Genomic DNA, 13,797 nt, shown 5'->3' with positions numbered 1-13,797 from the left:
ATATATATATATATATATATATATATATATATATAATGTACCTCAGCGAGGAAAGGATATTATCCTTTTGTCTTTAACTAAGTCATTTAACTATTAAATATTTTGTAATTTTACTTCTATTCATTTAAAACTGTTTTAGTCTAAAGTTTCATAGAGTAATAATACCTCTTATCTCCTATTTAAAGAAGAAAAACATTAAAACTATATATATACATTACCTCCAGCAGTGAGAATTCTTACTTCCTGTAATGAAAATTTGTACTTGTGAAACTGAAATTTTAAAACATTAGCTTTGTTTGAGAATAATCCAGTGTTTTGTCTTTTTCTAAAATTCTTCTACGGTGCTCATGTTTTCCTCTTAATTATGCCATGGGATGTTCTTAAACTTACAATTTTTTTGCTGTAATTATCAGAAACTCTCTTTTAAACTGCTTTGAAAAATATCAGGGAGTCACACCCTTTGTCTCACTTGCTAAACTTCCTCAATAAAGCTAACAAAAGCTTTCAGAGGTGGAATTTTATACTAGCAAATGTCTATTCAGGCCTGTTAAATACAGTGAATAAACTTGCCTGCTACAGCAAGCATTCCACCCAAATTGACTAGGTGTGGCTTTTATTCATTGTTCAGTCACACTAAATAGAAGCTGTTTTCTAGCTACCTTCAAATTTAGATTGACATTTCCTTTATCTGAGGGCTTATAATAAGCAAACTATACTCAGTTTTTCAAAAGCAGATATGCTCTTCTGGTACCCTAGAAACAGATCAAAGTATGCTTTGTGTAGAGACATGAAGTTCAAGTCAGTGATATCAAACAGGTCTTAATATGCAACCACACAAACATTAGAACTTGAAATTTAAACAAAAGCTTGACTATTTTAGGGAAAATAATCAGATTATGGGGGGATGTTAAAAGGCATAATGAATTGTTTGGGGAGAATAGGTATCCAAGAAATTAAGTGAAAGCATATGTTACTTCTATAGTAATATCAAGATCTGTAATTAAGAACATTTCTTTTGAATCAGACTAGTGTCACTTAAAATTGTCACTAGCTGAATTACAATATGCCTCCAAAGCAGCTTTCTAGACCACAAAGGAGGATCACATCAACCATTGTGGGGTTAGTTTTTTTTGTACACATAGTAACTACAGAAATTAATCTTTTATCAGTTTACCGCATCATAACAGCTATTGTTAAATAATCTACAAGTTAGAAAAGCAATTTCCAATTGTTCCCTGTGGTATCTAAGTGATGTATCTTGTGATATGCTATAAAATAAATTGTATTCCTGTGAGTCATATCAGTCATGTTCTGCAGCCTGAAATCTGAAGTCGCCCTCACTGAGGAATTAAGAGAACTGTATTCTATTATAGAAAGCACAGAGAATCAAATTAGAAAGCACAAGAGGGCAGAATACTCAATGTCTCTGTTATTAGACTCTAAAAAAGCCACTCCCTATTCTCTAGTGTAAGCCAGTATGATCAATAATGCATGAAGGGTTGAGGCTTGAAATGGAGAGACTTTACTGGAGGCTGAATAGAAGATGAATAGTCAGCCTTCTGTCTTTATCCCTACTTTACCACAGGCTTTGCTCTCTGGTTCCCTGAAACAGGGCATTGATTAGTGCCCTGATGCTGTCCCTCGACCTGTGAAAAGATACATGCTCCAGCTCTATAGGAAATGCTGGGTTCATGTATGTGATAAAATCCGGCTCTTATTCTTTGTTTAGTCTGAAGTTGGGACAGCCTAAGAGAGGCCGAGAGTAGTAACAGTGGCTGAAAAGCTCCCTCAATTTATTCCCCACTTACTCACATTTTTGGAGTCACCAAGCACATTTATTTCTCTGTGGCTTTGTTCATACTGTTCTCAGTATCTAGAAGATTCTTTTTCATACCCCTTTAGGAGTAGGAAGGAACAGAAATACTACAGTGTGTGAAAGCCCAGGAAAGAATTTGAAGAAGGAATTTGACCCTATAAAGTAATCCTGAAGTCCAAGGACATCTGAGGAGCTCACTGGTGAACTTCTGGGAACTAATTTATAATGTAATTAATCAGCACTAAATTCCAAGGCAAGTATTTTTGGCAAACTAATAGTATAGAACATGAAATCTATTTGTTTTACTTAAATTTGTCTAGGAAATCTAGAAAAAGAGAATCATGATGCAAAATTTTAGTGACTCATCAATGCTCCCACCACCTGTTTTGTGCATTGTCTATAAAGATGGATTAATTAAGGGGTGCCTATCTACACAGATCTCTTAGAGAATCAATTTTATAATGGGATACATTTTGCTGAGCGCAGATTGACCTACTCCCACATTTTCATTGCATCAAAATACCATATACATTTTTCAACTTTCAGTGTGTCTATTACAGTCACTAATGAAATTGGTAACAAAGATAACAAAATTCTTCCAAATTAGTATTTTGATATGATTTAAAGGAAGTGGGGCAGCTGGAATTAGAATAAGACACCACTGAATTAAATTTGAGACCTGGTAGAACTCACCGATCCACAAAAATACTAGACGCTGGTCTTGAAAGACACAATTATCTTTAATTTCTGCAAAGGGAGACTCTATGGCTACATTAAGTTAAAACCACCATCAAATATCTGGCCAGTATTCCTCAAGATTGTCAAGGTCATGGTAAACAGAGGAAGATTGAGAAATGGTCACAGACCAAAGGAGAGAGGGGACAGGATTCAAATAACTGCACTGTGGCACCCTGCACTGGACACTGGAACAGAAAAAGAACACTAATGGAAAAAATGGTGAAGTCTGAATAAAGTCTGGAGTTTATGTAATAATAATGTGTAAATGTCAGTTTCTTAGTTTTGAAAAATATACCATGGAAATATAAGATATTAATAGTTGGGGGAACTGAGTGAGAAGTAATATGGGAACTCTCTGTACTACTTTTCTTTAAATCTAAAATTATTTCAAAATAAAAAGTCTGCTAAAGAGCAACAATAAAACCACTGTCAAAGATGGTTTGAATTAATATCCTAGTATTTGAAGATTTACACTCAATACTAATCAAACCACCTCTCATGTTAAAATGCCCCTACTCCTTTATTACTATTCTTCTATAAACTGAATTCATGCTTAAATACAACCCAGATTTTAAAACAAACACACCTGATTGCTCCCTTCACATGCAGGACAGCTTTGTATCGTCAATTAACATATTAGCCTGTGCCCTAAATCCTCCTGTAACTAACTTCCCAAAGGCCCTGCAAGGTTATTCCAATGTAGATATATATTCATTAAAAAAAAGACACACATACACAATTTTTCAAAGACAATGCTGTGACTTACAAGTGAGGACATCTGAGCGTTTTGGAGCATATACTGCATCTGCTGGGCAAACATAGCTGCAGCAGTCTTTTGTTGAATCAGATTGTTCCGTCCATTAATTTCCAGCTGCGTTTTTAAGTGTGGAGGAGGGTGAAGGTACTTGCAGTTCTCTCTAGTACACCGACCCTAAAAATGAAGAATTAGACAAATTTTCATTAATATTTCTATAAATCTGGTCTGGCTAAGAATAATACAAGTATATCAAGTGCTCAAGAAAATTGAGGGAAATATTAAATAACTGTATACACATAGATATATTTTATAACTTTTAGATCCATTATTCTGGACAATTTTGGCTCTAAAGTTCTTTTTCCTGAATCTATGCAATGTGAGAAACATCTCGAAATCCACTGACATTCTGTTAGCCAAAGAATAAATCTCTACACCTGGCAGCCATGTTGTTCTTTAGGTTCCAGAGGCAATGGCCCTAGATCACTTGGATAATTGAGACCAAAGTGTATGTTGAAGTCTCAGCTAGTTGGATGTTTTATTGATGGTTTAAAGCACTTCCAAATAAGATAATATGTCATTTCTGTGGAATCAAACATGTTTTTACTGTTGCCTAATTGTTAACATGCCTGTTGAGTATGGATGGTATTTACTATGTGGTAGCAAAGGATGTCACTGGACAGATATTTATTACATTGTCAAATGTGACCTGTTGTTATGTTTAATTCATGAGCACTATGCAAAGCAGCTAATGATTCTCTCATTTAAATTACTAGGTCCACTATATATATACATATTTTTTTTTAAGATAAGCACAACTACAAGCGGTTCTTTTTCCCACAGATTATAAGATTCTTTCCAGTGCATAAGCTCATTGAAGATGGAGTGGAGGAAAAAAGGCAACTCTTTTTTTTTTGTTTGGACCCAAGAGTGCAAGTCACTAGACCACCTGAATTCCCAAGAGAAAATTAGTTAGTTCATCAAATGTTTTCACCGCTATGAATTTTCCTTATTTATAATGCTTAAATGATTTATACAATCACTTCTCCATATTTAGTTATCTTGTTATTAAAACATTCCAATATTTCACTGAGAATCAAGGTGATTCCTTCAAAACTTTATAGAGCTATGTATAATGCAAAACCAGATGCACTGCAACTGCTCTTTTAAATGTTAGATTACTGGGATGTTAGATTATGAGATGGCTCTATTATTTTACCTCCCACAGCAAGAAGCTGAATACAACTTAAAACATAGCTTGAGAAATTAAGGTTTGACTATTAGTTTCCATCAGGTTTGACCTTTTGTTTCTCCCACTGATCAATTTTTTAAATCAAATTAAATGATTTATAAAATCAAATAATATCTTAGTTTCAACGTACCTTTACATTTCTCTGCAAATCCTGGGAAAGGAAGAATTTATTGGTAGTAAGAGAATGGTATTAACCCAATCTTTCTGAATTCATAAAAGTAACCTAAGAATAACGACATAATTTCAGTACATATAAGGGCTGTAAGGAAATTCTTATATGCGCTAAAAGTCATAATAATGGAGGGCTTCCACCTGCCCATTGATATGGTTCCCAAGAGAAAATATAAGCTTCTTTTTACATATACCACAACCTGCACCAAAGCAAAGACAGTCACAAAAATTTTAGTCCCCAGATTCTTTGCCCTCCACCTAGCATAGCTAAGGTTAACTGGCTTAGAATTAACAGCCCTGGGAAGCAGTGACACTTGGTGGCTTCCACAAGCAAGCCTGCTAGTTTGTTTATACTTTAGCGTTTCTCTTCCTCCTGCCACACCCTAACATTAAAGATTTTCCCAAAGTACAGTCCTAAAACTTCTGCTCTTCTCTCCAATCTCTTTTGCCTGGAGAAATGAAATTCTTGCAAAATTTCATCTATCACAGTAATTACTCAGATCTTAAACTTCTGTCTCTACCTCTGACCCTTCTTCTGAATTTCTGTCCTCTTTATGACTAACTGCAGCAGCATTTGGAAATCCTGCCCCCTAACCAGATCTAAATAACTCATTCCTGACATTTCTTCTCCTTAGACTATTTTTCCTCTTTCTGCATACATTTAGGACCCTTGCTCCAATTCCCATAACTTGGAACAGTAATATAGCAGCAGTGAAAAAAGAAATTAGGTACCTGCTGAGCGGGAGGGCTTTAGGATTACAAATCCACCTTGATAGCTTTCCCAGACAAGTAGCAAACACAACCATAGACACTTACATAGAACAATTTGTAACTCCCTTCCAAAAACAAAAACAAAAAACAAAAACTGTGTAATGAAGACTGTCTCTTAAATTCAGAAATTCCAAACAATAGATCAGTTTTTTTTTTGTTTTTTGTTTTTAAGAAAAGGAATTTATTAGGATTTTACCATTTGTTACAATTTAGAGTTTTAACACTTTTTACATTGAAAGCAATCAGTGGGGAGGGAGGGAGGGAGAAAATAGGTGGTATTTAGCACATTTTCTGCCAATCTACAGATAATTACTATCTTCCTTTGTGCTTTTAAAAATTATCCTTTACATATAATAACTTTTCTTAAGTTTTTTCCTGGGAAAATAATGATATTTTTTGTTACAAAGCACAATGATATACAGAAATAAGAAAAAAGAGAATTACACTTACAAATTACATCAAGTTTAAAACTAAAATGTGGAATATGAGGCAGCATGAGATTTAAAAAAAAACTTACACATTTATTTATGATATTTTACTTGATTTATAAAGCATTCTCTTTTGAATGACAGAATCTATAATTTACTTCTATAACAAAGAATGCAGATGTATAGCAATACTACCTTGCCGGAGACTTAAGCTTGTTAAAGTAAGCTTATAAAAGACAAAAATATCTGTATTTTCTATTCAAACAAAAGATGAGAAGACCAAACAATTTAATATCAATACTATCTGTGGAACACAATATTTCAGAAGAAAATCAAGCCCCTTAATTTTTTTTTTCAAAACAACTTTTGAACTCAGGATAATATATTTACATGCATGATATTTGGTGATAATAAATCTCCTCCATATAGTATTCATTCTTCAAGAATCCCAAACTTAATTATATACTAAAATACCTTCCTTGAAGTTTGGAGGTGGGGCAAACTTTTTTTGACATTGGTTTCATTTGCTTTTAGTCCTTGTAGGGGATTAAGGCTTTGGTAACCATGTATAGATGGGATGGGGTAGAGGCAGGGAAGGGATTGCCCCGCACAATATGTAATCACCTTTTTAGTTCATAGTCATAAATGACTCTGCAAACATACCTATGACAGTTGCCATCCACTGGCAGAGCTGGCTATATCCTAAAAACAGCAGCAAAGACTACATATACAAACAAAATTTTAAAAAGCATTGAGGTGATTAGAGTGCAGACTCATTTCTGCTTGCTCCAGTTTCACTCCTTTTCGATTTTCTTTGGCCTTAAAAACAAAACATTCTCATCTGGTCTTTTGCTATGAAACTGAATTAGGAAAATAAAGTGATTAAATTGAAAAGTGATTCTCTGCTGAAATAAGTGCTACTATACCTATGAATCTCTCAGCTTCCTTTTCCCATCTACTCTTTTTGAAAATGTACACAAAAAGCAGCAGAGGGATAAAATGGTCAATGAAATTTCTAAAATACATCTGCATCAAAAAGTTGATGACAGACAAAGAAAAAAGTTGCAGAGCACTTATAACACTTCCAAAATTCAATCTGTTTCCTTTTCCCTACTTTCAGGCTTTTCACAAATGAGTGCAAAGCCTTTGACTGAGAAAGAAAAGTAGCATTGTAGAGATTTAAATCCCACCTAAGTCTTGGGAGCTATGAGAGTGAGAGTCTGTCAGATACAAGACATTCTGTGCACTTGCAGGGTGGAAAAAACCTCTGAAATGTACATTTTTGTTGTTGTTCGTGAGAGAAAATTTTACCATCAATCAGAATAAGAAAAGAACCCTAGGAAGCTGAACAGGGTAATGTTTAGCTTTATCTTAACAGAAATAGCTGTTTGCAAAATGACTTGCTTCTTCAACTACATTTGGAACTATGGGGGAAAAATCCTTCTCTCAAATACAATGATAACTGGATTACCTTTTCAAAGACATCTCGCTGCTCTGCTAACCTATTAAGAGTTAAAAGTTAAATGTTAAATAAAAGCAATGAAAAGATGATTTGTTCTACAAAAAAAATTATTCTATTTTAATGATAATATGTTCAATGAAAAAATCCTATCGATTATATTGCCCCAATGAAACATACTTACTTGCATAGACATGGCCTCTCAGCAATTTTAGAATTACAAATCATGCTATTAAGTTTCCTGGTTCCTACAACCATCACAGACCTTTTAAAGGCTAAGAATAATCTGAAAGAGCTAAGAGTGAGGCACATCAACGTAAAGTGAGTATTAGATGTCAGCATACTAATGGCAAATTCTCACTTTCTTCTTTTTAGGGTTCTGTCTTTATAAAAATAGTTATAATCTGCATTACTTTCTCCTCCAATGTTGTACTATCTATGAATATCGATATACATGCATAAAGAGCATCTTTAAAATCTTATATACAATTTTAATTTAAATTTGAGATGCAGACAAGAATTTTTTTTTAAAAGTTTATAGTAAACCATTTCCTGAATATATTGAAGGCAAAATTAATGAGGCTCAACATAGACCTCATGGAGAAGGCCAGCCAAGTACACACTCTCCCACTGCAGTCAGTCCTGCATCTAATTTCCTTATGCTGTTGAAGTCTGCTTTCTTGACATCCCAAATACACATATACAGGGCAATGACTTTGGAGCAAGTCAGACACCAAGTTCAAATAGGTAAGAAGCTGGGAGGAGGGCAGAATGATTTTCTTGCCTGTCTCAAAAAAGCTTTTAAATCGCGACCTCCAGAAGATGAAGGGAGGAATAGGCTCAACAATCACACCAATGTTCTGAAAGAGCTCACTAAGATAACTTGATTACCAGAATCAAAACATTTAGGGCTGAAACAGATTTTAAGGAACATCTTGTACATCTTTATTTTACAGAGAAAGTGAAGGACAAAGAAGTGATATGACTTGTCCTAATTAATAAGCAGCTCAGTATGGATAGAAGCCAAGTTTCAGATTCTCACTACCCTGTATAGATTTTCAGTTCAAATGACTCTTCTTCTGTAAAAATTTTTCTTAGCCCATCTCCCCACCCCCACTTTCATTTATCTCTCCCTCTTTTGTGCCTCCAGCTGCACCTTGTACTCAGTTTTATGGTAGCACTTATCAATGTGTACACTGTGATAAATTGTTTGCATGCCTATCTCCGCATTAGACTTTGAGCTTATCTAAAGGCAGGACTATATCTTCCTCATCTTTGAATCGCCTGGAATGTTTCTGTGCCTGGTTAATAGTGGCCGCTCCATAAAAATTTGCTGAATGAATGAATAATCTTTGTGAAAATAATCTATAGGGTCTAACCCTAAGTCTGCCGTAGAAGCCTAATTCCTTCTCTTGGTATTTCCTTTCATAAGTTCTTTTTCCTTCCTCCAAGAAGAGAATAATAGCCAACACATGATTTAAGCTGTTTCTGGTTGTCTGTTCCAAATGAACCGTTATTCTATTCAGCTTCAGAAAACAGCTAATTTGTAACTTTTAATTTTTTTTTTTGCTATGAATATATACTCATAAGTCTATGTGACCATCATGGCTGAAAAATTCTAGAAATTTAGAATAACTGAACCAGAAGTGTCAGGAATCCATGAGGCACATAGACATTAACCGCGATCTAATTCTAGGCTTGTGGTCACAAGCACCCCCAGGATATAGGGCCTCACAGTGTTGAATAAAGGAAACTGTAGCAAATTCATATTTAAACAGCACCTGGGCCTGCCCAAGGGAAGCACAGCATTTCCAGGGCTGGCTTAGAATATATTGCCTTCTCAAACTGCTCCACCCCACTCCACATATCTCTGAACAAGCTGCAAGTCAAATTCCCAGAAGATATTTGGACAAAAGTGGAATACCTGCCTGGCTTTAGAATAATCACATAAGGTGGGAGACTTCTTGTGAATCTCTATTACATATGTTGACTTATAAGAAAAATGTTCCCCTGTACTTCAAGAGACACATTCAGCTGCATTCACATTAAACATTTTCAAATAGTCATGAACTTGAAATTTTTATTTGAAAATTTTGAATAGCAAATAACACACAAAAAAATCATAGTTGCTGTTCACAGTGAAACCAAGTGTCCCTCACCAATACCCCAAATGTGCTTCCTGTCCCCCCTTCAATTTCCCCCCATGATCTAATCAAATGCTTTTAATCACTTTAGAAAAATATTAACTGAATATCTATTCAATAAAAAGCTCCTCAAGAATGCATCATCTCTGTTTATAAAACAGCCAACCAGAATGAAATTAAAGCCCAGAGACAATCGAAGCACACTGGTACCAAGTTACCAAAAGTCAGAAGGCATTTCTGATGCTAAATATTCATGGAAGCTGTCTTTAAAGTAGTCAATGGCTGTGAACATAAAATGTCATTAAAATACAGGAAAAGGGAAATAAAAAAATCCTGACATTCAATTTATTGTTCCAAGAAAATACACATAAAATCATGCAACTTAAAAAGACTACTTACTACATAGAGTTTGCAATGAAACAACATAAAAGGTGTCCCTCTCGGCCCATAGTCAGTTAAATCTCCTGCTCTTAGGGTTCCCTTACCTCCCTTTTCTGGAAACTCAATCCAGTCACCTACCACAGTGATTTAGAACAAGGACAAAGAGGACAGCAGCTACTTGCACCTTTTCTTCCTGGCTAGAGCTTCTGCCAAGATTTCTATCTAGGGTGGCCAGATTTATCAAATGAAAATACAAGACTCCCAATGAAATTTTAATTTCAGATAAACAGTAAATAACAATTTAGTGTTAGTAAGCTCAAAACAATACATTATCTGTCAACCCTCTTCCTATTTATTCTTCTACCTTGGTGAGGTGAGCTAGTCAAATTCTCCAACACCCAATTTACCTCTTTTACCTTAAAGTTGTAAGCAGCCCTCTCCATGGAATCAGCCCACGTTCTACTTGTGCTTCAACTGCCCAGAGCAAAGCAGAAGGCACTCTCAGCCCCAGCTTACCTGACCAGCTACAAGGAATTTAAGGAAGTTGACTCTTGGGGAAAGCAGTTTTTTATTCCATAGCTCCTCCCACAAAAAGCTTCACACGGCTCCCTACTCTGTCAGCCACTCCACTTTGCCACCTACAGTGGTGCAAACTGTATATTCAAACGACTTGATTCAAATGATGCCTGCCAGAGCTCCTCCTTTAGGTTAGGAAGAAGAGGGATATGATGAGTGACCACTGAACCTAACTCCTGACTTTAAATTTATATGAAACTTTTGAACATATGAATTATTACAGGAAGATGAGGCTTTTATGTTTTTAAGGTTTTCATATGTGTGTGGGGGGCGTGAGGAAGGTAGATTAACTTTTTTTTCTTTAGCTCTGTCTGTGAAATACTCAAATTCAAGCAAAAGTCATCCACTGAAGCCCAGGAAAATAACTGCTTAAGTATCATGTTTCTACATGCACACATAAGATCTAGGCAGATACATATTCAAAGAAAGCAAAAGATGGCATGACTAGCCATTATTTGCATAGATTTCTTTTTCAGCCTATCCTTGATTATGCATTTTAAAAGAGAGGGAAAAGTAGAGGGGCATGGTTAATTCTAAGGAACAAAATAATATATTCAGGAAAAATGGCAACCTATAGTAGTCTTACATTACAAAATATGTATATTACAAAAGTAGCAATTTATGAACATTCGGGAATCAATTTTTAGACATAGTTCTAAATTTATGTTTTATTCATTACAAATTTAGACTTCGTTGAAATTATCAAAGATTCTGAATTAGTACAGTCAGAAAGAATGAAATTGTACTGTACTGGAGAAGTTTACATGTTTAAAGATAATATATCATAGAAATATTAAATAGTAAAGCCGGAAAGGCTCCTGGAGATCATTTAGTCCAGCATTTGCCTGAGTGTGTACCACAGACCACTATTCCCCAAAAGACTCAAAAACTGAGTTTCCTGGTTAAATACTGTTAAGAAATAGCAAACTATATTCCTGTCATGGCGACTGACAGCACACCAAAGGTTCTCTCTTATATGTCCTACAGTAAAGAAACCTGCTTACTTTTGTTAACTCAGCATTTCCCAACATGGTTTAATTACACAAACCATTCCTTTTTTTTTGTCACAAAACATCTTTTAACAATCTCATTAGAGTATCCTCATGAAAATAGTGATCTAATTCAACTTCCTCCTACTAACGCTCAAACTAAGCCCTGTGGTATTTTGTAAGTCAAGTTAGTTTTCCTTCATACTTTTCATTTCTATTTTTTTTTCTCCTAAATAGAAAAAGAACTCCAAAGAACTGGATCTTCCATTGAAATGACATTTAACATTTTTGCTTATGCAGAAAGTCCTCACCTAATGTCGTTGATAGGTTCTTGAAAACTGAGACTTTAAGTGAAACGACTATATAAAAAACAATTTTACTGCAGACTAATTGATACAAACAAGAGTTAAGTTCCTATGGCATATTGCTGGTCACAAAAACATGTGGCCAACCCACTTATTCCAGTTCAGGGTTGCAACTGGCTGGAGCCTTTCCCAACAGCTCAGGGTGCAATGCAAGACCCACTCTGGACAGGACATCTTTCCACCACAGGGCACACTCAAACACACGTACATTCACTCAGCCTGGGACAATTCAAACATGCCAATTTACCTCACATGCACATCGTTGGGATGTGAGAGGAAACCAGAGTCCCTGGAGAAAACCTAAGCAACCTTGGTGAGAATGTGCAAACTCCACACAGACAGTGGTCTCAACAGGGAATCAATTTTTTCCCTCATCAACTTTATAATGAAACACTATTAGAGGATCTGCTTCCTTGATTTCCCAAAAGCTAACAACATGGTGATTTTTCCTATGATTGCTGCAAAGAAAGATCCCACAGTCATCTTCCCAACTCCTCTTGCCAAAGCTCTAAGTTCTGTCAGATATTTCCAAATGGCTGCTGAGCTTTTCTTCTTTCGTTTGAATGCTTCAGTCTGGCAACTTCTAAAGTTACAACTCAAGTCTTCTCTGCCTAACTGGATTTCCTACACTGTGACTTCGGTCCCTTGAACCCATGCCAATTACCTTAGGTTTCCATGACTTTAAGAGTCTCAAGTGAGTTTTTACCGCACTAAAACTTGGGAAGTAAGAACGTATTTGGCAATCCCTTCAATTCCTTAAGGGTCTTAGTTTTCCACTCAACTTAAACCTTAGGATTTCCACTTGGCAAAATTAAATTTCCTGTCTCTAAGTAAAAAGAGAGTATAAGGTGAGAAAGGCACTGATTATTTTTCAGAGTTAAACAATTTATCTTTGCAGGGCTCAGTATGCTGCTAAGAATAAATTAAATAGTTACAACTCTATACCCTTACACCCAGAGGTTATATGAAGGGCAGATATGGTTATTGATTTACTTCTGCATTTTGAAATTAAAGATGAAAATCTGTCCCTCTTTTGCTGAACACAAGTCTTCTTTCGGATAAAGAAAATTAAAAACATAATATCAAAATAGTTGTTTTACAGGGCCTTGCTAAATTCGTAAGTGTGAAATCATGTTTCAAATCCCAAATAGAACCAAATATATCAACTTTGAAATAAGCATTTTCCTCACACTCCTACCCAACTACCAAACTATCACCAAATATGCAATTTCCAAGCAGAAATATTTACTCGGTGTCATGGACTACCATTAAAATACTTTAAGGTACAGAATACGTCTACATTTTGTTATTGATCATGTACATTTTTATCACCAAAAGTCTTATTGAAACTTTATGCTAACTTGTCATTCAAACTGTAGGTGTTTTAGAGTATCAGACAAATCTCTCCCCAAAAGCTCCAAACTCCAAATGCATACTTTATTTAAATAAAGTGTCATTCTTAGCCAAGAGATTCTTTTAAAAAGCATGTGAAAACTAGATCAACTTACTGTTTTTTTGTTGTTGTTGTTCTGCAGACATAAAGAAAACAATTTATTAATACAAATTCTTTCTCTTTTAAAAATAAAGATCTATTCTGCCTGGTCTGAATATCTACCAAGTATATTAACTTTCATTCAAAATGTGTTTCAGAGTTATGAACAGAATTGACAAAGTTCTATATAAAACTACTGAGATTATTTTAATATATATTTTAAAATGTTCCTCTCTCAGTCTAACTTAGTAAATAGAGTAACCTTGTTAAGCTCACCTGCTTTCAGTGGGAAGTTAATATTTGATGATTTTGAAACTGTTCCTGCTATTTAAGGAACTAAACAAGGCCATTCACAAACAATGTAACTAGAAATGAGGTTAGTTTAAAGAAGATAAAATGATAAGTGGAGGTTTTATGTTTTAAAATAAATCAATCCCTCAACCATAAATGTCTCATATCCT

At 35.0% G+C, this 13,797-nt stretch overlaps 1 protein-coding gene across 32 annotated transcripts in view; it reads right to left on the bottom strand.

The window, feature by feature from the left end:
- Positions 1-13,797, bottom strand: part of MBNL3 (muscleblind like splicing regulator 3) — a 109,370-nt gene that overhangs the window by 27,249 nt on the left and 68,324 nt on the right. For 20 of the 32 annotated variants that reach the window (XM_039875387.1, XM_039875377.1, XM_039875453.1 and 17 more), the window contains 2 exons: positions 4,691-4,711; positions 3,321-3,485 (listed from right to left, as the gene is read on the bottom strand). In XM_039875387.1, coding sequence (XP_039731321.1) covers positions 3,321-3,485; positions 4,691-4,711 — 186 coding nt within the window. Of the gene's footprint in view, positions 1-3,320; positions 3,486-4,690; positions 4,712-7,401; positions 7,433-10,330; positions 10,451-13,797 lie in introns of those variants that run through there. The other 12 variants (XM_039875507.1, XM_039875474.1, XM_039875493.1 and 9 more) reach the window with 5 other exon arrangements.

The sequence above is a fragment of the Pteropus medius genome, unplaced genomic scaffold (assembly GCF_902729225.1).
Source record: "Pteropus medius unplaced genomic scaffold, Ma_sr-lr_union100, whole genome shotgun sequence".
Classification (NCBI taxonomy): domain Eukaryota; kingdom Metazoa; phylum Chordata; class Mammalia; order Chiroptera; family Pteropodidae; genus Pteropus; species Pteropus medius.
The sequence above is the reverse complement of the archived record's forward strand: the minus strand, read 5'-3'. Positions and strand labels throughout refer to the sequence as shown.